The sequence below is a fragment of the Sesamum indicum genome, linkage group LG9 (genome assembly GCF_026168435.1).
Source record: "Sesamum indicum cultivar Baizhima isolate 11 linkage group LG9, ASM2616843v1, whole genome shotgun sequence".
NCBI classification, from domain to species: Eukaryota; Viridiplantae; Streptophyta; class Magnoliopsida; order Lamiales; family Pedaliaceae; genus Sesamum; species Sesamum indicum.
The window spans coordinates 20753468-20781395 of NC_142665.1; the positions used below are offsets into that span (position 1 = coordinate 20753468).

General features: G+C 31.5%; 4 protein-coding genes and 3 non-coding genes across 9 annotated transcripts; 4 read left to right on the forward strand and 3 right to left on the reverse strand.

Moving 5' to 3' along the window:
• The first annotated feature begins 5969 nt into the window (after positions 1-5969).
• On the forward strand, positions 5970-6707 carry LOC105177918 (large ribosomal subunit protein uL24z). The gene has a single exon (XM_011101219.3). It carries the CDS (start codon positions 6088-6090, stop codon positions 6553-6555), a length of 468 nt encoding a protein of 155 aa, XP_011099521.1. The 5' UTR covers positions 5970-6087; the 3' UTR covers positions 6556-6707.
• Positions 6708-9863: 3156 nt separating this feature from the next.
• On the reverse strand, positions 9864-9935 carry TRNAW-CCA (transfer RNA tryptophan (anticodon CCA)). The gene has a single exon. It is a non-coding gene; the product is annotated as a tRNA-Trp (tRNA).
• Positions 9936-11775: 1840 nt separating this feature from the next.
• On the reverse strand, positions 11776-11847 carry TRNAW-CCA (transfer RNA tryptophan (anticodon CCA)). The gene has a single exon. It is a non-coding gene; the product is annotated as a tRNA-Trp (tRNA).
• A 1396-nt stretch (positions 11848-13243) lies between these two features.
• On the reverse strand, positions 13244-13315 carry TRNAW-CCA (transfer RNA tryptophan (anticodon CCA)). Its single transcript has one exon. It is a non-coding gene; the product is annotated as a tRNA-Trp (tRNA).
• A 1574-nt stretch (positions 13316-14889) lies between these two features.
• LOC105178343 (uncharacterized) lies at positions 14890-15306 on the forward strand. The gene has a single exon (XM_011101810.1). The coding sequence runs from the start codon at positions 14890-14892 to the stop codon at positions 15304-15306; it is 417 nt and encodes a 138-aa protein (XP_011100112.1).
• A 2006-nt stretch (positions 15307-17312) lies between these two features.
• Positions 17313-19159, forward strand: LOC105178342 (Zinc finger C-x8-C-x5-C-x3-H type family protein). Its single transcript, XM_011101809.3, has 2 exons — positions 17313-18126; positions 18648-19159. The coding sequence occupies exons 1-2, from the start codon at positions 17488-17490 to the stop codon at positions 18963-18965; spliced, it is 957 nt and encodes a 318-aa protein (XP_011100111.1). The 5' UTR covers positions 17313-17487; the 3' UTR covers positions 18966-19159.
• Positions 19160-23031: 3872 nt separating this feature from the next.
• Positions 23032-26254, forward strand: LOC105177917 (nuclear transcription factor Y subunit C-3). Of its 3 annotated transcripts, XM_011101217.3 has the most exons (9): positions 23032-23141; positions 23218-23351; positions 23628-23727; positions 24455-24525; positions 24655-24849; positions 24991-25101; positions 25219-25296; positions 25436-25549; positions 25976-26254. In XM_011101217.3, the coding sequence occupies exons 2-9, from the start codon at positions 23220-23222 to the stop codon at positions 25988-25990; spliced, it is 816 nt and encodes a 271-aa protein (XP_011099519.1). In that variant the 5' UTR covers positions 23032-23141; positions 23218-23219; the 3' UTR covers positions 25991-26254. The 3 variants fall into 3 exon arrangements, with proteins under 3 accessions (XP_011099519.1, XP_011099518.1, XP_011099520.1); XM_011101216.2 differs by lacking the exon at positions 23032-23141 and having other exon boundaries at positions 23153-23351; XM_011101218.3 differs by lacking the exon at positions 23032-23141 and having other exon boundaries at positions 23153-23351; positions 25988-26254.
• Positions 26255-27928: the final 1674 nt, after the last annotated feature.

Below are 27928 nucleotides of genomic sequence, written 5' to 3' on the forward strand. Positions count from 1 at the left end.
TAAAATGGGCCAAAAAATAAAAAGGTAGTCACGTGGATAAATCATATCTATGTGCTTGCTTTTCTTTATAAAACCCTATGGATCGAATATTCCAACTCTATATAAACCCTATTTTGATTGTACTATAAAAGTTGTGTTCTTACTCTTCTAACATGCTGCAACTACCTCTACTAAATTTGAATGCACGAATTTAAATTTAAAAATAATAATAATAATTTTGAATTACCTAATATTAAAAAAGTTTAAAATTCATTAATATTTCACAAAATATAATTCTAAATTCGAGTAAGCACAAATTCTTCAAAAAGTAAAAGTCGTCAATATCCAAGCCAAATGCCCACGAATATGTGAGTATCGGTTTACTTTAATAGTAGTTGATTAGTCTAGTGTAATACTAATTATTGATTGATTGTATATATTTGATATTGATAATTGATCGTATCTTGATGATTATGATTAATAATGTAATTGTAACTGATTTACTTCAAAAAAACGAAAAATCAAAACCAATTATTTCTTACATAAAGAAAAGTCTTAATTTTACTTATTATGTAAATAATAAAATTATCTATACTAATTATATAATAAATATAATTTACTATTTATACCTAACCCTCTTTTATAAGTATAATTCAAAAAAAAATTGAGAAAAAATATAATATAGTATTTTTAGAGGATGTCTAAATATAATTAACTCTAAACATAAATAAATATATGACATGCATATTATTTACTCCATGTGTTATTAGAAAAAGTGCAAAAAGATCAAATGGGGTAAATTGCATCATTTTTTAAAATCAAAATCGGGTAAATTATATTTTATTTTTTTTTAAAGAGGCTTTTTTGCAATTTTTTCATTAACATCGTATTTGCCCTATTATTTACTATATCCTGAGTACCTCTGGCAACTTTGATTAGTTAAATATATAAAATAATTGAATTTTGCATCAAGAAACAAAAATGATTCGATATGCCCAATCCCGCCCACCAGAAGTAACATAAATAATTAATGCCAAACTTATTTTTCATATTGTATCAAATATTTTAATTAATATCAAATTAAGTTCAACAAATCACACAATCCAATTGAATTTTTTAAATAATCATACCCATTTATTGAATTTTCAACTTCAAGTTTATTATATTTTCTGTTCCATTAACATATATACTTATATATATATATATATATAAAAGTTACATAATCTATTTTATTTTAAAAAAGATTTTATACATGTTATATGTAATTTAAAATAAAAAACTTAATTATCAAATAATTTGATGTAGAAAAAGGTGAAATTCCGAATAGGCCATTAATATTTGTTATTATTATAAATATCTCACTATTTTTAAAAAATTATAAATATTTTTTTTAAATTAATTATTGTCTAACAAATACTCTTGGTAATAATCTTTTACAGAAGGGTAGTCGTCAAACAATTATCAATTTCAAAAATATTTAAATATTTTAAATAATTAAAAAATATTTATAACATTATAATAAATTTTAGAAGAATACATCGTTAATTTAATTTTTAACTGTATCTCAGGTTAGGACAAGAAAAGGGCATAAGAAATGGTGAAAGACGTGGGAAATGGAAGTTATGTATATACATCTGGACACAGCTAGTGCATCGGGTTGATCAGACGGTCATGAGGGATCGAGACTTAATTTTTAACAGTTGGTGTGGTGTACAGTGGTAATTGACTTCTACTACCGTACGAGTTGATTAATTTAAATTAATGAAATAAAATAAAATAGGGGGCCGAGTTAGACAGCTAAGGTGAGAGAGTGAGACGTACGTAATTGTGGTGAGAGAATTGGAGGTGTTTCTTTCTTGGGAAAAGCGCAAATCCAGTGAGCCTAAATATTGTATTTTTTAAAAATAAAAATTATTGTTTATTATCAAATTATATCTCTTTTATATTATATATAAAAAATAAAAAAACACACAGATAAAATATAAAAATACAAAAATAAATATTGAATATATTTTATCTTATTTTGAAAAAAAGCGAAAACACAATTCTTTCTTTCTTGGATTATGGAATTGCTCATATGACATCTCAGTTCACACCCCACCCTATGTATCAACCAATTCTTTTTTATTTTTAACCCTCCAATTACATTTTACTGTTGTTGTGTTCAAGCAGGTGTGTATTATTTGATTAATAGATAGAAATTGAAAATTCAGTACGTATTGAATATTGAATCAAAAGTTTGATTTGATATTCGGCAGTTGTTTTTTTTTATAGATTGATATTGGATATGATTTTTTTCTTTTTTATATATCAAATCATAGCAAATATCAAAATTTTTTAGTATATATAATATATATTATAATTGATTCGAATAGAAAATAATGGTTCGGTTTAATTAGGGTAAAGTAATGAAATACAATGTAAGAAAATAAATACACGTACAAATGAGAGGTTGACATTAAAATAAAACTTTTAAGTATGAAATCAAAGCTTTTCTTTCCACTGGAGTTCATTGTGGAGCTTTCAATTTATAAGTAACTATCAGTCGGTTGGAGAAGATTGAATTTCCCGTGGATTCAATGGAGGATTTTCATGGATTTGGTGGAACATGATCTCAAAGTAGTTTGGTAAGATTAAATTCCTCACAAATTCGGTGGAAAGTAATCTTCCAACAATTGGGAAATCCGCGATTCTCAATGACGGTTGGAGCGTGCTGCGGATAAGTGTATCTTGGGGGATAAGAATGCCTTATGAGATTTTAGGTGAGGTGTTTGAGGATACGTCTTCCCCCAAGTGGAGTCCAAACATTTAGGTTTAAAGGTTACTTCTGAGGTAGATGATACTTAACTAATTATGTGAGATGCGCCTTTAGCGATCCTACATTGATACACTTATGACGCCCATGAACACCATGGGATATGAACTTTAACTTTGATTAGAGGATGCTAAGTTCCTAAACTTCCTTTTCAACTGTGAGACCCTCTTGGATATGTGCTTTTTTAAATATATGTTGATTGTGCTTCTTTTCGCCAATTTATTTTTTGGCCAATCTCCTGTCTACTTCTCTTGGGCTCTATTCGGCTTAAGTTTCCTATGAGCACTTTGGGTCCTTACATGAATCGAGCCTCTTGGGAGGCACCTTGGGCCTTGCATTTTATTAGACTGTTGTGATCTTTTTCTTTTCTTTGGACCGCTTAAATCTCTTTGAATCATCCTATTTTTATGGGCATCAATAATATTTTCTTAGATGTATTTTATATAAATTACAATTAATTTAATAAAGAACACTTAAAAATGGATGAGCCTGGCGTTAAGTGATAATACAAGTAATATTTGTATTGAATTAATGAAATTTAAAAAAAACAATCTAATATAAAAATTCAAAATTTATCAATATTGTATAAAAACATAGTTATTATATTTATTATGTAATCAATATATATTCTGAATGGGATAATTTAATATTACTTGACATATATGTGATATTTTTTTCTCTTTTTATGTTTTCATAGCTTTTATATTTGGATTTATCAAGTTAAGGTATTTAGGGTGAATATAAGGATTTACTGTCCACAATGAGTAATATATGCATTAAATCTCTCAGCTATGTGACCTACAAAACAAATTACTACCAAAACAGCATTGTAAAGATTTCAAAATGTTAAAGCTAGAAGAAAAGTGTATAAGGTCATAAAAACATTAAGATAGCAAAAGATGTATTAGAAACACAGAGAGAGCTCACACAATTTCACGTGAGCCACATACATAAAAATAATCGAACTACCATGATGGATCTTTTCGTATTAGAGTTTCGAAAATACTGAAATTAGGTAATAAAGCCTAGATAATAAACAAAATGGATTAAGAAAACATATTATATATTTTTATATTTTTTAAAATGAAACAATTTACTTCTTTAGACAGGAAGGTAAATTGTTTCATTTAAAAAATATAGAGGGATAATTTTTATTTTTTTTTCTTCATGAGAAGATAATTTACTTATTTACAATATCACATGAGGTAAATTACTATTCACCGTATTTTTTAATAATTTGTTTGTATGTGTCGACGCTGTGTCTTCTTCTCTATGTGACACCAGCGACATTAAAATAAGAAAAGATTGAATAACACGATTTCCAATTTTATATTTTTGGTGGCACTTAACACGCTTCTTCGGTAAGTATTATGCAACAATATTCCACTTCTGAAACCGTCTTTTATACGACTTTTTAACCTACTTTTTCTTTTTTGCCTTTATCTTTGGGAGAAAGGCGGGAAATTCTTTACTCTTTTCAGGCCATGCAAGAATGAAATATATATATACATATATATATATATATTATAAACGGATAAATTGCAATTACCTACATATATTATCCTTTTATGTAAAATAAAAAAATAATTTATCCTTCTGTATTTCTTAAAATGCAGCAATTTACCTTCTTATATTTTTAAAATTGAATCAATTTACCTTGCTTCTTTTTCTTAAAACACAGGTAACATGCTATTTATTTTTTATAAGGGAGTAATTTGCTTATTTTTAATATCATATGAGAATAAATTACAATAAACCTATTTTTAAATTGGCAAAAAATTTATAAACGATTAACGATTGTTGATTGTGACGAAAATATGTATCCTAAATTGTTTAATGTGCTGCCCCCTTCTCTTACGTCTCAGGTCACGGTGGATAGCTCCGTTTTGCCCGCCAACAAGTGCTCGAAATTAATATATTTCTTAAAATTCATTCTCCATTTTCGAGTGTATCCCAATTCTATCTTCTAAAAACCCACCACTGCAGTAATTCAATACTTATTTTGTTAAATTTTCTTATTTAAATGGTACGAATTTCTAGTTTAGAAAAAAAATATAAATTTTCAGCATTTTTTATGGATGCACTATTGATTTGCGGTAGTCGATTTATAATATCTAGTTCGATGGGAACGAAACATAAGTTGTAGTAAAATTATAAAATGGATAGAAAAGTTGCATGTGATCCTCACATAAAAAGACATTTTGGGAGAGAAATCAAGGCTTAATTGATTTGAAGGCTATGACAAAAAAAGACATGGCCGACAACTTTGCTAATTAATTTGGATGACCAATGCATGTGGAGCTATAATTTCAAAATATTTATATACAAAATAGAAGTGTCATTTCAATGAAAATTGCTTGACCAAACAAAATCCCCACTACCCAAATAGTGTAAAGTGAAAATAAGGTGACTGAAAACACAACCAAACGGGTTCTGCTTTTTAATCCATTTTTTAACGTTCGTTTGTTAGGATGATTTAAAATATCATATATGTGCAATACCCCTATCTAATTGGACCAAATATGAAATTTTTGCCTTGTAATTTGTCTTGCTGCATAGTTGTTTTGGTTGTTGCTCGAATATGTTGATGTCTGTCCACTTCTTGTAATTTTGTGTTGAACATTTTTTTTCGTTTCTTGCATTTCTCTTAAGAGTAGGAGCTTGAATACGACATCGTCTTGATCAAAGATGAGCCCATCTTACGACGACTTTTTCCGTATATGGTTACATAGAACGTATTGTATTTAAATTTACATTGAAATAAAACACTTTATATTCTTTTAATAAAATAAGTTGGATGAATTTATTATAACAATATTATGATGTTACTTATATTCTTTTATTTAAATTTAAATAAGTATATAATTATTTGTACCTATCCAAAAAATTTACAATCTTTTGAATATAATTAATTTATATTTGATTCACCCGGTTCTCGCTTGTTATTTAATCATACATTATTATTAATATTTTATAAAAATTGCATTTTAAGTTATTTATCAATTACTCATTTTATTCTAATGTTAAATGACTTGTAACTTTTTAATTTGTTCTACTAAAAACATAATTTTCTTTTTACCTTGTCGTGAAAAAAGATAATATAGATTCATGAGGAGAAATGGAAAATGGAAAACGGAAAACCAAAAAGGGGCTAAAATTGTAATTAAAGCTGACTTTTCTCACATCTCCAAAGCCCTAATTTGGAATTCAATCCCTTTGTTCTTCCACACTCCGTCGCAACTTAGAGCAGCTCTCATCCCATTCCCATCTGTTGCACGCAAAATCTTCGACAAATGAAGTACAACCCGCGTGTCTCAAGCTCCCGGCGGAAGTCACGGAAGGCGCATTTCACGGCGCCATCCAGCGCCCGCCGCGTCATAATGAGCGCGCCTCTGGCGGCTGACCTCCGCAACAAGTACAGCGTCAGATCCATGCCGGTGCGCAAAGACGACGAGGTGCAGGTGGTGCGGGGCACCTACAAGGGCCGCGAGGGCAAAATCGTTCAGGTGTACCGCAAGAAATGGGTCATCCATGTTGAACGGATCACCCGCGAGAAGGTGAACGGGTCGACCGTCAACGTGGGCGTCCACCCCTCCAAAGTTGTAATCACTAAGCTGAAGCTTGATAAGGATCGCAAGGATTTGATCGATAGGAAGGCCAAGGGCAGGGCGCTGGACAAGGATAAGGGCAAATTCACGGTGGATGACGTGGCCGTGGCCGCGGCCGCTGCTGGTGCGCCCTCGCTGCAATCTATTGATTAGTTGGGCTTTTTATTCCTTCTGTTTTCCTTTTTTATTTGTTTTTGTTGTCGATATCACGTCTAATTTTGTAGATGTAGTGGTATCTTGAACTGAACAAACGAATATTTGTTAGAAGGAGATTTTGATTAATGATTGATGATTTCTCCTAGAAATTGCCCCTTTCTGGATTCTCCGTAGTTTGGTAAATGAGCTTGCGGTTGCTTATTTGTTGAAGGATAAGTGACCATTAGTCTCGATTATTGGGGGGAAGGAATTTTTTATGACAAATGAGATGAAAGGTATGGTTGTTACTCTGTTGTCCATTGAGATTCTACCTATACATTGGTTTCCGTTAATCTTACACTGTGCTGTATTTTTCGCAACAACTGTTCTTATTTCGATTAAGATCAAATTTGATGAGGACTATGCTAGGATAATTTCAGTTACTTGCTATTTTCATAAGTGCTAGTTTGTATCGAAGACAAGCCCTTGTGATCACAGTTGGTGTGAGAACTTCTATTTGGTGATTCCATCTTCATGGTATTTATGAGCCTGTTTTGTATAAGATCTTTATCAGCTAGATGAACATCAAACTTGTAGATAGTACGAGTTTGGGTCTCATCAATTCAGTTGTGGAAGACAATTTATATTGTCTTTTGAGGTCTGCAATGTTGATGTCGATTTTGGAGTGCTGATCCCAGTATCCGACATGATTCAACTCTTCTAGAAATACATTTTAACAAAATTATTCGTGTTGTCTAGTACTCGAGTGCTCTATTTTGCAGCTACATTTGGAGTAAAATATATGGATTTGAGGTGGATAAAGGATTTTAACGACTTTTTTGATGTAACAAAAGAATTTGAAAGGTTGAAGTATTTGAATTATTTACAATACAAATTATGCAAATCCAAGTTATCTAATTATCGTGATTTAAGATCTCTATCTCAAATCCATCAAATCAAACACATTACCTAGCCCATTTGATGTTTCCTTAACTGCACAGTTAAATTAAACATGGCAGGGGAACAGTTTGCTATATTCATACATATGGGTTCTTGGAAGTGTTGTCACAGATGCTATTTAGAAAAAAAGTTGAAGAGGATGTAGCAGCCAGAGATAAGTGCAATATGTCTCTGAACATACACAACTTATTTCTGGTAGATTTTTAATATGCACATCATTTGTGTAACTTCTAAATCCTAATTCTAAACATAGATATTACGGCATTTTGTTGAGATGTTTGTTAAATGACAAATTAGAATTTGATTAATGCAGATCAGCTACCTCTATATATACAGTGCAAATACAAAACCCGAGCTGAATCCATATTTACAGTCACAGCAACAAGCTGGATTCTTGTTCTAATGAGATTTGGGATATTACACTCTGGGCTGGTGATATTTTGAGATTCATTCTTAATTCGTGAATGGTGGTAGTAACCAAGTAACAAAATTTTACAAATTCGATTTATATGGTAAGCATGCCTTACCTAAAGCAACTTAACGTTTACCCCTCACTTCTAATAGGTCAACATTTCAGCCAACCATATATTTTTAATAAGTACCCTTTTAACATACCTAACCAATATTTGCCATTTATAATCGTAATATACCAATTCAGCCACTTCGAAGAGTGGGGAAGTTTTAACCAGAGTTGATATATTTATTGTATAATTGATACATAATTTATATATTTATTGCATAATTAATTTAGATCAATCAATTTTTTTTTTAATTAGAATTTTTCGTGAAAGTGGACCTATAGCATTGCAATCACTTGGAAAATCATAGAGAATTTGCAATTTACCTTTCCGAAAAAATAGAGAAAAGGCTGTGGCGTTGTCTAGTTGGGATCATTTACATAGTGTTTGAATTTGTATTTTGAGATAATTTAAAATATTTTAAAATAAGTAGTGTAGGTTTGACGTTGGGATTTGGAAGATAAAAATTACTTTTCATTGTCAAATCATATCGTTTTATATATAAATATGTAATATAAATATTGCATATTTAACATTGCATTTTTTGGAGATAAAATCACTATTTTTTTATTAAATTATATCTCTTTTATATTGTATATATGTATTATATATAGAAAGTTAAAAAATAAAATAAATACACAGATAAAATGTAAAAACACAAAAATAAATAATGAGTGTGTTTTATCTTATCTTGAAAAATATAAATACATCAAATCAAACCAAAAATAGTTTCCATTTTCCATTTTCATCAATCAGCAAAAAGCAAGGAGCAACGAAAATAAACATAAAAAATTTCAGATCTGAACCTTGACCCGCTTCTTCTTAGATTTGGGTTTGGGGTTGAAGAGATGAGATCTGAGAGACTCTAAGCTGAACCCACCCCCAACGCCCTGCCCGTACCCGACTCCAACACCTACGCCGCATCCAATTCCAATCCCAAACACCATACTCAGATGGTTCCACCCCCACCCGCCGAGCCCCGCTCCGCCCACTACTCCCAGCCCCAGGCCGACGCCGCAGCCGATTCCGGCGCCGACACCGGGACCCAAGACGGCCTCCTCTGTCCTCCGGCCGCTTTCGTAGAAGAATTCAGGCACGGCATAGAGCTTGTTCTCGGACTTGCTGGTTTGGAAATCGATTCCCTTCCATTTCCACAGGGAACTTGATTCAGCCTTGTGAAAACCATTGATGTAAATGGGTTTTTCTCTCATGTTTGGAATGTATAGGCAGGCTGATTTTTACTGTACACTCCGGCTTATGTTGGTGCAGTGTTTCTGGAATTTGCGCTGCTTATTTACTTGTGTAGTTCAACAAGAAGATGGTTTATCTTTATCTATTTAGACTCATTTTTTATTTTTATTCTCTCTCTCTCTCTCTCTCTCTTCAATTTCCACATCTCCTTCTCCTCTCTCTCACTCCCTTTCCAATAAATTTTCATATTTTTCTTCTGTTTTTTAAAATATTTTTATTTATCCAATTGTAATATTTTTTTTTAAATTTAAAATTAAGTACACACATTTGAGTATACCAACTAAATTGTATGAATTTACGTGGATTTGTTATAATTATTAGTATTCATAAGTGACAGGCAATTGAAATTTTAGGTTGAGAAAAAGGACATGATACTGCTAAATTGTTGTTGTTGAATAATATATATAATATCAATTCTGATAAAAAGAATAACGAAATATGGAAGTGAATGGGCCTTAAAGGTTGGAAATTATAAAAGTTTATGGTGGAAGAGAAATCCAAGTTCCAATAAATTGATTTTCAAATAGGGGATGAGAGGAAATTATGTTTACACTTCACACCGCAAAACAGATATGGAACCGTATGAATCGGGGAGTTTGAACCCGACGTGAATCGAACACGCAACCTTCTGATCTGGAGTCAGACGCGCTACCATTGCGCCACGGATCCTCTTGTTTCATCCTTCGAACGACAATGAAATTCAATATACGGGAATGAACTGCATCAACATTTTAGTAATTTCTTACACTTTTCTACGTAATAATATTTTAGTATAATTTCTATTCATATATTTTAATACCAATTCTTACTCTCTTGGTAATTTTTTGTTCCTACTTTTAATGAAGTTGCAAATAATGACCAGTCTGCAAAGTGCAAATTTTTTTGCCACACCCCAACTCAAGATCCTACTCATCATAGCTCGGAAACAAAGACATGACCTCATGAGTTATATGTCTTTGGATTGTTGTCGAGGCTCATATGCATGAAAATAAGAAAAAACACAAGCTCAAGCATCCATTGTAGTAGCTCCAGTGAAAAAACACTTTCCAAAGCAGTTTGATTTGGATCATATGTCATCAGCTACCTTGTATACTTAGAAAAATTTGAGATTTGAGAAAAGAAAGCAGGTCTTTAGACTTGTTGTGGGGTCCCCAACTAAGATCCTCCGATGCCTAAGTGAGTGAAGGAGTTCGAGATAGAATAAAATAACCATCTTAAAGTTTTTAATGCGGGTTTTTCTGTAATAAAATGACTTACCATAAATGAATTGTACATGAGGTGTTTTTAATATCTGAATGGGTCCATTTGCATTGTGCCACATATTTTGATCCTATCTTATAGGATGTTAAGTAAATCAACGGTCTTAAAAAGTTGGGTCCTTTGAGTCGGGTCAGGGCGCGAGTCTTTGGGTTGTCCTGTAATAAATGCCTATTTTAAGGACATCTATGTTATTTTATTGATAATTTTCTTAATTTCTGTCACAATTTATCTAGCAAACTGCCAAACAAATAGTACCCGATCAAGTCGCAAGGCTCGTGCGAGAACTTGAGATCATAAACGAGCTGGAAAATGATATAAAAACATACGCATAATGATCTATTTTTCAGAGAAGATATTCAACACTTGTCATCTTCTTATCAATGTACCTTTAATTAGATAGAACAAAAAAAAGTGTAATACATTGTTGTTATTAAGCATCAATGAAGTTTATACAATAGTATGCATAAACTTACATTAGTAAGACTTTGGAATATATGGTCATTTTACAATTACTAGAACAATTATAATTAGGGCTAAAAAGTGACCATGATAGTATAAGCATATGTGATGAGATGACCTCCTTGGCTAGCAAGTTGTAGCACATCTGTCCATTAACGTATAATAAAAATGTGTCATTAATCAATTGAACATATAATCAGATATTTCTATATAAGAATATTACCAAAAATTAAAAATTAACATATATTTTTCAATACCCAAAATAATGATATGCTCTTTATGGGGATAAGAAATGGATACGAAAACTCAATTTTAAAAAATATAACAACAAAGTCGTGGACAACCGTCTAAAGTCATAACGAACGAATATATTATAATAGAGTGCACTTTTATTGAAACATAACAAACTCATAAGTGAAAATTATCAACGCGAAGTTGGGTTGTCGGACTTACAAGATAGTCTGCCAAGAACCCTAACCTGAAATTTGATCGTGAAAGTAATCATATATGCTTTCATTCAAACAGATAATCCACCAAGAAGAGTGCAAAGTAATTAAATTTACACACTCTAAAAAAATATAAAATTATACGTTTTGATGGAAGAATAAGTGTAATTAACTCAAAAATATAATGGACTTTCATTTTCAAATAGGAGGTGGACTCAAACATTTAGGAAATAAAATGGGCTGGAAGGAAACGATGTTTGGGCAAAGCACACTCAAAAGGCTGAATGGGCGTGAGGGGCTACTACAGAGCCAAAAGAAATGGTGGACCGTTTGGATCGGGGGTTTGAACCCGACGTGAATCGAACACGCAACCTTCTGATCTGGAGTCAGACGCGCTACCATTGCGCCACGGATCCTGTTGTTATTCACGCTACATTTCACGGATTATAAATAGTTAATAAATGGAAGTAGTTTTTATATTTATTTTGTGAACACGCAAAATACATAAATATGTATTATATTTTTGTTTTACTACTTAAAATTGATACTAAATATCAATCTCATATAATTAATAAATGTTCTACAGAATAATAATTTCAAATATTAATTAGAATATTTTTTTTCATAAGCTTGAGCCAAAATATTCAGTTCATGAAGCTGGAGCCTTAAGACCTTTTTTTATTTTGTTTTCAAATGTTCATTGTCATTTTTACACTATTTCGAATTGTGCAATCATGTTTGGTTGGAATTTTTTCGATAGATTGGACCATAATTTTTGAAAATCTATTCTATAATGTCTTTTCATACACAAAAATTATTGCAAATATCATATTTTTTCATTTTAAAAATTAGGATAAAATACACTTTATATCGTCCTGAACTATACATCATCTAACAATTATCTTTCTAAATTAACAAATATAACATTTATCCCTTACAATTAAATTTTTAGACAATATTGCCCTTATATTATATATTTATTATGTATCTACTATATATACACTCCACTTGTAATTTAAATTCTTCATTTATTAAAAAAAATAGTTAAAAAATAATTTAGTGATGATTTAAAGTGCAAAATACTAAAATATATTAAAAATAATATAATTGTTCAAAACATGAGGGACATTTTTGTCCAACCAAAGGAATAAGTATTACATTTATTAATTTAAGAGAATAAATATCATATGACGAATAATCTACCGGACAAAGTGTATTTTACCTTAAAAGTTATTAGGAAAAATTATAATTCAACAATTTTCATTCTACCACATCTATTGGTAAGAAAATCTGTGATAAAACATCATGATCTAGAAATATTCTCATCACAAAACACAATACAAAGACAAAAGTCTCACTTAAAAATATTGAAAATTGACAAACAAAAAACATTTGTCCAAGATAATGGGGTGTACATGAAATTGGGGTGCTATAATTTCTTAGAAAATTCAGACAATGATAAGGCAAGTTGGAGCAACATCAAGTTTTAATATATACACATTAACAATCGCCACATCCAGTTTTTATTAATATATAAAAAATAATTATGATATGAGATGAAGAAAAAAAATATGAATAAAAAGATGAAAAAGAATTATAGAACAATGGATTAAGAGAGAAAATATGTAATTGGGATACTATTAAAAAAATTAAAATTATTTTGATCGAAATTAATTTAAATGATAAATTTTTATATTTAGAAATTGGGATATATATTTTTTTATATACGTACCTTTGTGATTGAAGCCCAAAGCCCGAAAGGGCGACAGACAGACCCAAAAAGTATTGGGGAACCGCTTGAATCGGGGAGTTTGAACCCGACGTGAATCGAACACGCAACCTTCTGATCTGGAGTCAGACGCGCTACCATTGCGCCACGGATCCTCTTGTTCTATTCCTAGAAGATGTTTCACAACTACCGAGATTAGTGAATGAATTAAAGCCTTTTGTTCCCTCGTGTAAATCTCATACAGTTCGTCACCTACGTGTCACGGTAAAAAGTGTACGACAGCCTTTAGCTCAAATCAAATTGATAAGTTAAGAACTAATTATACAGTAAGTATTACAATTATTTTTAATTTAAATTAAGTTTGATCAGATTCAAAATAATTACATAAAACTAAACGTGTAAATTGATTGAATTCGACTAAATCTGATATCTACATTTACTTCTTATATATATATGTAAATACATTTTTTCTATTCTAAAATGGGAAAAGAGAAAGTTCTATATATGCAACATATAACTTTTTATTTTAATTTATTTTGGTATAAGGTTTTAGTACTTGCAGTTTCAGGTGGCCTGAAAATTTTAATTTTTAGGAGTTGTAGATAATATACTTTAATTTAATGTAGAACCCATCAATTACATTATTATTACTCTTTGTCTGTTCAAACTTGGAGGAGCTGCAGATAGAGATGGGAAGAGTCCATATATATACATGACATGCCATGCCCATCATTTCACTACCATTTTCTTAACACCTCATAATCTTTTATTATATTTTAATTTACATACGTCGTCCTTTTCAAAATTAAAATATTATAGTATATGTAATGAAAACATGGGTATTACTTTGATCCAAAAACACATTTTACGTCCTACAAGTTAGACTTTTTTGAATTTTGATTTCATTATTTTTGGACTCGCTGTATTGCATTTCATAGCTCCAAGAAATTTGTAATTTTAATCCAATGCCTGAATTTTATAATTAAACTTTTGGGAGAAATATTACGTGCATGACACGAGCTTTGTTCAATCTTGAGGGCCGTTACTGATTTTTATAAGAAATTTAATGGAATCAATATATTGAACTAAAATTATAATTTTTTTCTAAAATTATGTTATGCAACGTGGTGAGTTAAAAAATAATAGAACCGAAATAGGGACTGGACTAACTTACGTGCAAAAATAATACACAACACTAAATTGTGATAGAAATATGTTAATTATTTTGTGATTGCACCTATCGTCTATCCACATCAATATGCATGTCAATCACATGACAAGTATATATTGCACTTGCTGTATAAAAAAAATTCTAGAATTTGACTGAGCGGCTTTTGAGCTAGAATTTTTCGAATGATTGAATAATTCTTTTCTTACATGTCTATTATTATTATTATTATTTTCGGAGAGGTACTTGTCTGATTATTCTCTACTTAGTAATTTGCTAAAAATCATACTCTTCAGCGTTTTATTTTTGACCAAAATAAAATAATAAATGTAGCTCAAAGTTGACCATTATATCATCATCAATAATTAAAATAAATACTCTCACTAATTTAATACTACGCAGTCAAGAAAATTGTCATACCGGCTTTCTTGACCTCAATAGTGTTCTTTTCCCCCTCCCCTTATAAAATCTGCCACAAATGTTGCCTCAAATTCCATCTCTCTCTCTCACAAACACACACAACACACACATACGCAATATATACAGATAGAATTGAGCAAAATGGAAATGAGCATCCCATTCAGTGCAAGTCTGAGGAGGCAGTGGAGAAGAAGAGGTTACAACAGATTGTCACCTACAAACAGAAGAAACCTCAAAGTAGCCAGGCTCGGAGCCGGCAGGAATCGCTCATGGCGCCTCAGGCTCGCTCCGAAGCTGCGCCTCATCAGGCTGGCTGCTTCGCCCTTCAAACTCTGGTACAAACTCAAAAACGCTTACATCAACATGATGCTGAGGTTCGCCGCCAGCGCCGGCTACTCCAACACCTCCAGTGTGTTCGGCGCGAAGAGGATCCCGAAAGCTCGCGGCGCGCCCATGGCCTATTCGAGGACTGAGTTTGAGAACAGGCTGGTTTTTGAGATATACAAGTCCGTGGTGGCTTCTCTCGAGCTGGGTTACAGCAGCCAACACTTGTCATGAATTTTTGGTTTTTTAGGAGAAATTGAAAATTCTTTATATTTTTTCATTTTGCAAATGTAAGTAATTTTTGAGTTGTGCTATTTTAGAGGGGAGTGCCAAACAAGTGTTGTCCCACAAAAATTGAACTGTATTTGGTATTCATCATGTAATGTACCTTTGGAGAATAATAAAGGGTGTTTCTTGCAGTTGAAGTTAAGTGCTCTTTAATTTTTTATTCTACCATAAGGAAACCATGGAAGACTGCAATTTTTGGTTTGATGTAACCTCTTAACAACACAGTACAAGAAACAATTAATAGTACAATGAGATGAAAATTTTGGATTTCTTTCTTTCTTTTCCTTTTCTTTTTCCTCCTAGAATGAAGCCCCCCAATTCAAATTTTGTCCATCACTACGCTTCTGATATAGTTTGTATTTGTTTTTACTTTTCAACTGTTCAAGTTTATAAGTTCATTTAAATAAAAAATTATGAATTTTTCCTGTCAATACCTTAGCGGTTCAACAGCCACGTAGGATGGCGAACGGAGTTATGTGCATTTGAAATTTTTGGAAAAATTTCTATCTAATATTTGGTTAGGTCGACAAATTAAATCAATCACATGACAAGTAATATACTTCTCATACAATTGGTTAATTTAATTAAAGTTTGAAAAAAGTAATCAATTCACGTGACAAATGTATTATATTGGTTCAATCTGACCAAACTAATTAATTTGAATAAGAATCTTGCAAAATGTTGATTGATTGCTCAAGCAAAAGTTATAAATAACAAGAGGCACATAATCATATATCGGCACCTAGCTCTGTAATATATGAAGACACGTAACGTTAAGAGTTAAATGTATTTTTAGTTTCGTAATTTATATTATTTAATTTTTATGATAGCATTTTGATTTGTATTTTTTTTTTAAATAGAGATTTAGTTGTGCAAAGAAGCAAAGTCTGTCCTAACTATTTGATGATTAGGAAGGTATGATGAGTTTGGTTAGGCAACCATTTCTATAACCAACTTATGATGATTCTCATTTTTTGGAACTAATAACCCTTCTGGTGCAGACCTCCTAGTCCTCCACCACCTTACTGTACGTGCATCCCACGTTAATTTACCACCACAACCCTCCCACTTGCCTTTTCTTCATGTTTTCTTGTTTAAGAAAGTAATAAGTGTATAAATCCTCTGTCATTCTTTATCTTTGATTCCATTACTAGCTAGTTATTGAAACATACTTGATGTATTAATTTGATTTTATAACCGTATAATGTTTGATACAATGTTTTTATTTAACAAAAAGAAGGTAAAATTATATTTTAAGTCCTATAAGATAGAGGATTAAACACTTTTAATTTTATGGGATTTTTAAAATGATCACAAAATTGAATAAATTTATATATTTAGTCCTGTTTTCAAGTTTTCGCCAAAAAATAAATGATAAGGACAAGTGCGATGTGCGTGTCCATCCATTGTGTGAGCAATCAAGCTAACAAACACGTGTATTGCACGCGTGATTGCTGTCTGTTTTTTGATGAAAACTTGAATGTAAGACTAAATGTGTTTAATTTTAAGACAATGTTAAAATTGTGTAAAATAGATGACTAAAGGTGTTGAACCCTTATCCTATGAGATTAAAATTGTAATTTTACCAAAAAAAAATTATAAGATCGAGTTTCATCTATTTATAACACTTTCGATCAATTTTTTTTATTTTATTTTTTAATACTAAGTTAAAAATATATTTCATTGATATTTAACATATTAATTTATAAAATGATTAATTTAATAGTTTTTAATTAAGAAAAGAAAGGGGAAAAGAAATTCTCTAGGACCAAAGAACTCCAACTAACTGCACAATGTCCCCTCATCATTCTGTTAGGCCTCTTCTCCAACGGTTTCGTGGTCCCACCAAGCATTTTCTTCGCCAAGCTTTCCCCGCCAAAAAATTTAAATGCTTTTATTCTAAGCAACTCACTCTCCTACACCAGCATTACTAATCTAACTGAGCCCCCTGTGATCAACCTCACGCTTTAACGTTCCGGCTACTGATTGTTCTGTAGTTTAAATCTTTCGTGCACCGGACACACCGGCGCTTTCTTCTCATGCTTTATATTCTCTCTCCTGTTGGTTTAATTCCCAATTATCTCACTCTCTCTTCTTTAGCAATAATTGTTTCTCTATCTGGAGAAAATGCAGAACGAGAATGTGTCATTTGACGCCCTCACCACCACCACCACCTCCGCCGCCGCTTCGGCTCCGCTGTACTTCTCTCGGAGCAATCCGTTTCTGTCCCCTACTTCGCCGTCTTACCTGAACTCCAGTGCCTCCTTTTACTCGTCGCTCTTTCAGAACTACTCGCCTAACTCTATCTCCGACACCGCCTCCTTCGACGGTGGTGACACCGAGCGCCGACTTCATGATGCCAGCTGCATCCTCGAGTACCAGCAGCTCTACAACCGTTACACACTTTGCCTCTCGCAGCTTCACGATTCCATCGAGGAGGTTGACGCTCTCCGCCGCGAAAATGACTCTCTCCGCGTCTCAAATGCCGACCTGTCGCACCGCGTGGCCTTGCTCTTCTCCCGCGATCGACTTCTCTCAGAATTCAACCGTCTTAATATCGCTTCTCCCTCCTCTGCCGTTCCGCTTCCCGTTCATGTGGCCTCTCCTCAACCTCTTATTGAACACAATCGCGTTGAGCGGATCAATACTGAGAGAGTCTCACTTCCAAAGAGCATTTCGGTGCGTTCAAGAGGTTATCTGAAGATGACTCGCCCTGGTCGGGACACATCTCGCCATAAAACAGTGAGTGAACCGTGTCCTGCATCGGTGAGTCAACTCGATCTCTGATGTATATCGTTGAACAGGAACGGTTTCTGAATTTTATTGACCTCATAAAGTTAACTTCTCGCTAGATTATATTATTAATTCCCGAATTTACATTGCCAATACGAGTCGATCAGTCATTTCTGCAACAAAAGCTGCGGAGAAAATGAAAAAGAAACGAAGGAAGGCTGTAATCTCTATTTACTTGGTGAAAAATTATGATTTCATTTACCTCTGTTCCTAATCTAAAATTCGTTCCCTTAATTCGATGATTGATTACATATGCATCTGATACTTGAGAAGCATATTAGTGAAAAGTGGTGATTAATGCTTCTTTTAATTAGATTCAATTATTTTGACATATTAAAGATATAAAATCGTACGTATACATCAGCCCCAGTTCTAGCTGCTCAGATAGTTACTATAAATGTTCTTTATTTATCATTACACATGCATCCTAATTCTAGTTCGTATTTCTTTCATTGCGGTTCTCTGCTTGGGTTGTTCATCCTAACTCGAAGCAGCAAAGAGTGTGTATACCCGGGGCCAAAAAGGAAGAAGAAGCGCTGGAATTCGACGTGTACAACCAAGGGATGTTTAAAACGGAGCTATGCAACAAGTGGCAAGAGACTGGTACATGTCCATACGGGGAGAACTGCCAGTTTGCACACGGAATCAAGGAGCTGCGACCGGTGATCAGGCATCCACGCTACAAGACCGAGGTGTGCCGCATGGTGCTCGCCGGAGACATCTGCCCATATGGTCACCGCTGCCACTTCCGCCACTCTCTCACTGAGCAGGAGCGGCTCCTGGCAGTCCCATCACCAGCACCACCAGGTTGATCAATATTGACGAAGTAATATGAGCTGTCGTTCGGGTTTTAGTTTTGGAATTAAACTGGAATGTGTATAGTGCTTGATCATTGTATGCTATTTTCTTGCATGATTTTTCACATGAATATTGGTTAGTTTAGTTTCTGAAGTGTAGATAATAAAAATCAATGGAATTGGGAAAATTTTTATTGATGAGAAAGTTACATTCACTGTTGTTGAAATCAATATTGATGTTGAATTTGGAGGCACAAAAAATCAATAAGGCAATATTACCAAATATTTGTGTGAGTGAGTATAAATTTGGGCATTTAACTTTTTTACATTTCAGGTTTATTGATAGAGATTAATGGTTTTTTCCGGGGGAGCGTTGACATTTTCCTTTTTTTCATTCTAGTTCTTGACATAGGAAGGAATCAAGAAAATTAGAGATAGAATCAAATAGCTGTGACTAATCCCTCCCCTCCCTTTTTTTTTTCTCTTTTTCCATAATAAACTAGATTTAATTTCAATTTCTTTTAACTTGGACATGTTAACGGCAAAATTAGTATTTGGCTTTTTCTCCGTATTTCTGAAAGTTAATTTAGTTGTTTTAGTTGATTTCGAGTTTCTTCCGCTATTCGTTTAATGAGCAACCAACGTAAGGTGAACGCAATTGGCCAACTAGATTCAATTAGTGCACGTGGTAATGGAAGCAGAAAGCCAAGTAGATTCAACTAGAAAAAACATCTCTGGACTATACAGACTCCATGAACTGCCGAAAATATTTCCTTTTCGAGTTTTTGTCTTTTAAGACTATAAAGCCAAGCCTCTTTCACCCTTCCTCCACCTTGACCCTCTTTCCCCCAACCGCATTTTCCAGACCCTGCTATGAACCCACTGCTGCAGCCTCTCTAACCAACAGTGGATGTAAAAGGAAATGAGTTTGGTGACGGCGGTGGTGGGACGAAAAGTGATTCGTAATTGGTTAAATGCATTTTTTGTTCTGTAATTTAGATTATTTGATATTTTCGTCTTTTAATATTTTAAATTAGTATTTTGGTCATACATCTATTTAATTTTTGTAATTTTGATTATTTTTTAGTAAAAATTCACCATTTTTATTGGAAAAATGCATGTGGTCTGTCATAATTTTTTAAAATTGAGGCTTTTGTTCCTATTGGTCTATTTCTGCAAGTATTTTTGTTATTTAACCTCTAAAAGAGAGTACTAGTAGTCATTCCAATTATCAATTCTAATTATTTTCTTTCTTTTATTCGTGTCTTAACGTACAAATTTAAATACATTTTACATCCTTGAAATATGCATATACTCGTATTTATTTTCTTAAAATATGAAAGGTAGCAAAATTCTTCTAATAAAATAATTTAGTATTGACACAACAAAATACCCTTTTCATTTGCTCTCTATACTTTTAATTTTACTCCATAAAATGTGTTTTATTAGAAAAAGGATAAATACTATATTTGATCCCTTAAGTTTTCATTTAGAATCACTTAGCATCCTTAAACTTTAATTTTTGTGTTAATTTGATCCTTTGACCATCTTTCAGCAAAAATATGACCGAATTCTTTACCCTTTAGAGAGTAAAATGGTCAATAAGTTTAATTTTGTTACTTTAGTTCCTTAATTTTATAAAATTGTTAAAGTAATCCTTTTTTATACAAACAAAAATAACTTTTTTATATTTTGATTCTGATATATTGTAATTATATTATGTGAATAATGAAAACTTTGAATTCTTGTGAATATAATAATAATATATTGCTTAAATTAAACCAAAATTATGAACAAATTTTATGAAACTTATCGAATATGAAAATGTGATAAAAAAAGCATAATTTTGAGTTAGTAATTTTTTTTATTTCAAGAGTAATAAATAAGTCTAAAAAAAATTAAACCTTAACAATATTTATTAAATATTTAGATTTTCGAGCAAAAAATTGGTAGACTATGTTTTTTAACTACATTCATTGGTGGATTTCATACACACACACACACACATATATATATATATAATTCATTTTAAAATATTTTCTAAACATTTAATCCCATCTTTAAAAAAAAAATCTATAAAAACCTCTTAAAATAAATTTTATATATATTTGAAATCTACCAATAATCTAATTAAAAGTACTTCCACCAACATCTTTTTTTCAAAATTGTCATTGACAAAACATTGCTAAGATTTAATTTATTAGACATATTTTTAAACCCTAAGATTAAAGGACCAACTCAGATTTTTTTATTATATATTTTAGATTAAGTAAGTTTGATAAATTTTTTTACAGTTTTGATATTTTTGTCACTTTCGGAACGAAAAAAAAGAGACTATTTTATTTTAAGTTAAGCAATATGTTAATATTATGCTCATAAGAGTTTAGAGTTTTTATTTTTCATATCATATAAAAATTTTATAGCTTTTTATAAATTGTGTTATACAAAATATATTTGAGAGCCTTTGCGAGAGTGAAAACCAGAGCGGATGTTATATCATCTTCACATTACAACTGTTGGCTAAAAAATAGCTGCAATCCCATGGTCAACAAAAACAGGATTTCGATTGCCCTAAATGTGATGACGCTTCGGCTCACTATTTTAGTAATTCACCTAAGCGTTTATGTTGTTTTTGGCCAATAAATTATGAAAAATTTCAGTTTATAAATACTGAGAAAATTTGGTAGCAATTAAGTCAGTTAACCATTTCTCAAAAGTTACACTAAAATTAGAATGTTCGACCTGATGAGGAAAATTATCAAATTACCTAAATACCCCTGCTATTTTAAAACATTTATATCCCCACAGTTGACTATTTTGACAATTTTGACCAATTTTGCCCAGAGAATAAATGAGGGTCCTAGAATTGTGATGACGTGGCATCATCTCAATGGGGACGCGTGTCGCTCTCCTAGATGGTACCGTACGGCTATAAATAGCCTCATTTATAATTATTCAAATTACGTTTTATCTCATCATCTTAATTTACCGCCATTTTGTGATCTAGTTCGATCTCATTTTTATCTTTTCGACCCCACTTTTCTAACTTAAGCGTTGGAGGGCCATCGTCGATGACTACTCGGCTAGTCTCATATTTGTTTTGTTCTCAGGATCCACTAACAGGTAGTTCGAAAGAAGGATTCAGCGACCCAACATTGCGATCCGATCCCGATTTCGCACGACCTACATCACGACCCATATAAATTATCAATAATTGAACCACACGTAATGACGTCCAATAAACCACATTCCAATTCTCCACAATATTGAAGCAAACATTAAGTTTGACTTTCGGGTACTCTCATTCAAAGCCCATTATATAAATAATATATTAGATAGTATTATATATATGTATGTATGTATCTGGAAGCATCTTTAGTTATAAGTACTTATGAATGAAAGGCGATGCATCTCATAACATAAGTACTTATGGATCATATGCAATTGCAACACAAACTAGACAAACAAGAGATGGTGAAAGTATACGCAAATCATAAAAAATACATTATTTCTCTTATACATTTTAAATATTTTCCTATTACAAAAAGATTTTTTCCTGCATTTCTCATTTTTGATGGGATAAATTTGCAATCAAGCTATTTATTTATGGATACGCATAATATTACAGGGATTAATATATGTATGTTGCAGGAATTCTAACTTAAATTGTAATAACCAATTAATAAGGCCTTCACAACTAGATTTTATAAGAATTTTATGTTAGAAATTGTTATATCACAGTCTTTTTCCTTTTAATTCGAAACACAAACATAAAACGAATAAATTTTATTCTTACGAGTTTAATTCCTTATAATCTATGAATTAATGTTACATGCCACCACATTATAATTTAAGGGTAAGTAGCAAAAACTCACAAAGTCAAAATAACAAAGAAACATAAATTTGAGATTCTAGTAAGTTGGTACATTAAAATCAAATTAACCAAAAAAAAAAAAAAAAACAAATGAAGAACAAGACAGAATGGTTGTTAGTATTGGTGACTCTGTAATAACTCTTTCATAATAGTCCGTAGAGGAGGTTACACACATTTACTACATATTTACCTACACCAAATGTATCCATTATTTTATGCTTTCTCACTCTAGTCCTACCTGTATGCTGACGGTAGACAGGTCGAAATTTATGAAAAAATGACGTAAAATCTATGTAAAGATTATGACAGACTTAATGGTAGTCTTTCTTTTTATAGTGTGAGAGTATTCATAAGTTTTTTCCATCGATTCTCACTTTAACATTCTCTTCTCAGACATGAACAACAGTAGCGAGAAAACCATCATGGACTTCAATCAATCAATGGAATTCTCGTCTACTTCCAATCCACCTCTGCAAATGCATAATTTTATGCCGATGCCAACACCTACACCGCATGGTAGCCATCAGGTAATCGATTAAAATCTTTCTCTAGAGTGTAGATCTGAAGTTTATGCAATCCCACCATCCAAATTAAGGGTGATTGTTTAATAAATTCAACGTTAATGTGAAATTTATGTTGTTTCCACTACAGAGGAATCATCAAATCTCTACATTTTTTTTTCTTACGTATCTCTAGAAGTATTTAGGATGAATTAATGAAAAATTTATTAGTAAAAAGAGAAAAGATTTCATTCCATGTTTTTACTATGTTTCTTGTTTGATAAGTCATAAATATTTGCACAGGTGGAAGAGGTCGTGAATTCATGTTTTATCAATCAATTGAAGCAAAACATACAAGGGTTTTGGAGAGAACGATTGGCTGAAATATGTGATGCTCCGACTGGTAATTTTTTCTACTTCTATAAATATTTTTTTTCTACTTAAGATCTAGAAGACATGACATTTTTTTGTAGGTTTATTTTTTAGTTGTTACCCAATGTTTTCTTTACAAATAGAAACATAAATCTATGCAAACACATTAACATTGTTCGTGGTGTTTTTTAGTATAGATCTGTCTGTTCTTGCCTAGTTAGTATCACACATTCACACACATAATTATTGCATAAAATTTTGAAATTTTAAGTTTGGGTCAACAAGTCAAATGAAAGAAAAAAGTAATTATACATATATATATATATATATGTGTGTGTAGAAACAAATTGGCTGATAAATAGTTTCAAGATTTGGTAGATGTCCTTTAAAAGTTAAATAAAAATAATTAGATTTATTGTTACAATTTAATTTTGAACAGAGTCAAAATAAAATAATGCTTAAGTTTTCTTATGGTCAATAGAATTATTACAGTTTTCTTAGTAAAATGGTTGCTTTAATTAGTGGTCAATGAGGAAATTTTTCTTTTTGGTGATAATTCACAAAAGTGAGATCTTAAATGTGTAAGAAAAAGTAGGAATCTTGTTTCCTGACGATAATATGTCGTGTTCATATTATTTGAACGAAAAACGACAATAATGTTATTTTTCATGATTGAACGAAAAAGTGAAATTTTATCGTCACGTTACAACTATTATTTATTGCTCTATACTATTCTAATCTTGCTATACATTTTGTAGACGTTCGTGCCCAACACACGCTGCCATTGGCTCGTATCAAGAAAGTAATGAAATCCGACGAACAAGTTAAGGTACGTACATATGTCCGTGTATGTATAGTGCAACCAGTCCATTATGTGATTAATTGACTGAATTAGTTCATTAGACTTCAAATTATTTAGGTAAAAACATTGAATAAAAGTGTATATGTATGGTTGCAGATGATAAGTGCTGATACACCAGTGGTGTTTGCTAAAGCTTGTGAAATGTTCATCATGGAACTAACGCTACGCGCATGGATGCACACACAAGAAAATAAGCGCAGAACTCTGCAACGCAACGATGTTGCTAATGCGATCCGGGATGAGGATCTCTTATCCTTCCTCAAGGACATCGTCCCGATGGAAATTCAGCAGGTTATCTCTTTTTGCCTTATTTTTTTTAATAATACGTATATTATAAATCCTAAAATTTCATATTCTACTATAACTATTATTAACTTTTTTACCTTCTTGGTGAATTTATGCCTATTAATTCCAAATCACAATTTTGTACAGGAGGATCCACTTTCACTGGCAAACCATCTTGGAGTGTACGTTCCTCAGCCATACCCCGGCATGCCTATTAATCCCGTCTATCCTATGAATGCGCAAAACATATATCGAGCGGTCAGTATAAATAATAATACTAAAACGTAGATGAAGATTTCGTGAAGTACTTAAATAATAAAACTTTTTCTTGATTATCAATCATATTGTTATATGATATACATGATGATATATTAGGTACCAACGGTGGGTCGTCCTGTAGCAATTGATCATCCCTTGGGCTTTGCAATGAATCTGCAGCATAACATAAATCCTGTAAGAAATAAGAACCTTATACATGACTAATATGTATACATTTATTATCGTTTTCGCTGTAGTCGTATTGAAACATAATATATATTTCCATACATGACAATAATTTTCCTACGGAATATTGATCTATCTTCTTTGACAGGCTTTCTTCATAAGAAATCAAGAAATGCAGCAGGGCACTACTACACCAGCACCAGCACCAGCACCACCACCGCCACCACCTGCAACTGGAGCTAATCCTTTCCATGATTTCAAGGTTAGCCGCATGCATAGTATGACAGACCTTAATTTATCAGTACCATAAATATGTCGAAATTATTTCATCAATTTTCCAATGAGGAATAAACAATCACTACAAAAGGAATGGATCACATGCGGTTTAAAAATCATGTTAAGTCAATAATATTATCCACCATGGTCAAATAAAACTAATGCGAAAACAACGACTAACTAGTTGTTGCGCAACTGTTGTTAATGAGTATTCGTCACGATTTCTTACCTTTGACCATAGTACATAATTAACAGTGACAAAAAAATATTTAATTCTTGTAGTGAATGGAATTATGAAATTTTAGATCTAGTTTCCTTTTCTTGAAATTTGCAGATAAAAAATTATTCATTTATATATAATATTATGTCTTTGGATGGTTTTGTTTTTACAATGCTAATTGTAAATGTTTAGCATTTTATGCAGTGAAAGAGGAGAGATGCAGTGAAAGGAATAGTAGAAGAGATCATGATGCTGATTCTATCAGTCTATCTTCCTCTCTCTACATATACATATATATTATGAAGTGTTTTATTATGTTGTTCCCTTTATTGTTGGGATAATGGATTAAGAGTGTAGTGAGGAAAAAGTACTTAATTTGCTATAGTTTTTAGTGTGTGGTTTGTCGTCTTCATCAACAATTACTGCAATGGGACTGTGTTTTATTATCATTATTATTTTCTGTTTTTTGAAGCTCTCTCCTTAAAAATTCTTGTTGAGTTTCACCTTTAGTTAAGGATTGGTTTAGTGGTAATTACTTGTAGGTAGGTGTAATTAAAGTTTGAACCTAAGCAAAAATAGAGGTGATAATGGAGATTATGTGGTCAATATTCTGATTATAACCTACTCGATTATTCGCTCTTCCTTAAGATAATATTTCGATTTGGGGGAAAGATTTTTGAGAAATAGATTTCAAATGGCTCCATACAAAAAGATTCAAAAAAATCCATCAATATCTACTAACATGTAATTTAAAGTTAGAGTTAAAGATTTAATTTTCGTCCTTTATTTAATGTATATATATATATATTGTACTTATAAAGGGATAAATATAATTAATATATATGGAATAAGGTCAATATCATTATATTTTTCTCTTATAAGTATAAAATTATTACATGAGAATGTTACATGAGGGGTAAAATTAAAAATTTCATTCTATTATTGTTTAATAACGTTAATATTTTTCGTCCAAATCCTAACGAATTAGGTGGTCAGATGTAAATAGTGAATTTTCGGAGGAGGCGTAAGTATGATTTTATAATTTCTTGAGGAGGTGTGATTTTACATTCTTAGAGGGAGTTTAAGTGTAATTAATTATATATTATTATTATTATTTCATGTGTTAGAATGACGTTTGGGCTCAAATTAAGAATTTTTGCTATGTAATTAATGATATAGACTGGGGAAAAAGTTATATAAAGTAAAGTGATTATGCTTTGACTGGCCGAGTTAATTAGGTATTTCACATCAAGTCGAATTTAATTAGGTTGAGAGAGTAATAAATTAGATAAATAATTTTTTTCCCTTTTTCATAATCAGCCAATTTGCCCGCTAAGAAATATTATAATAACCTTAAAAAAATCTTATAATAAAAAGAATAACATTAATTAGCAGTAAATGGAAATCTCAAAGTACTAATTATCAAAAAATATATATAGATAATATTAAATAATAATAAATATTTTTAATTTTCTCTTAGTATAATTTTAAAAAATTTAGTAAAAAGAATTATGTAAGTTGCCACACTCTTGGTAATTGAGGGACAATACAAATATACCGACAACTATTTGTTACTGATTGCAACATTATTTATAATTGTCTATCACTAATTATTCTAGGAACAATTTTTACACACAATAATCATTAATATTAGAATTATTATTATGATAAATTAATAAATATAGTGACTTTAATACGTACACTTTATTCAAAGTTCATATTGTTATTCGATGTTTTAATTTGCAAATCGATCGCTACTGTTCTCTTTATTTGTGGTGTAATAAAATATAGCCAATGTTTGTTTTTTTTAGCATTTTTTGAAACAAGACAAAACACACACAATGTTTGTTTTTATTTTTTTACATCTTATTTATGTGTTTTTTTGTTTTTCAACTTTCTATATATAATATATATATACACTTATATATATAAATATAATATAAAATAAACATGATTTGACAATAAATAGTATTTTTTGTCTCCCAAATCCCAACATCAAACTTACACCACTTATTTTAAATTACCTCAAAACACAAATCCAAGCATACCATCTATGTCTAACACACACTTATTTATCTCTCTCTCTCTCTCTCTATCTCCAGAACACTAAAAACAAACATTGAGTAATTTAAATAAGTGCTTTTG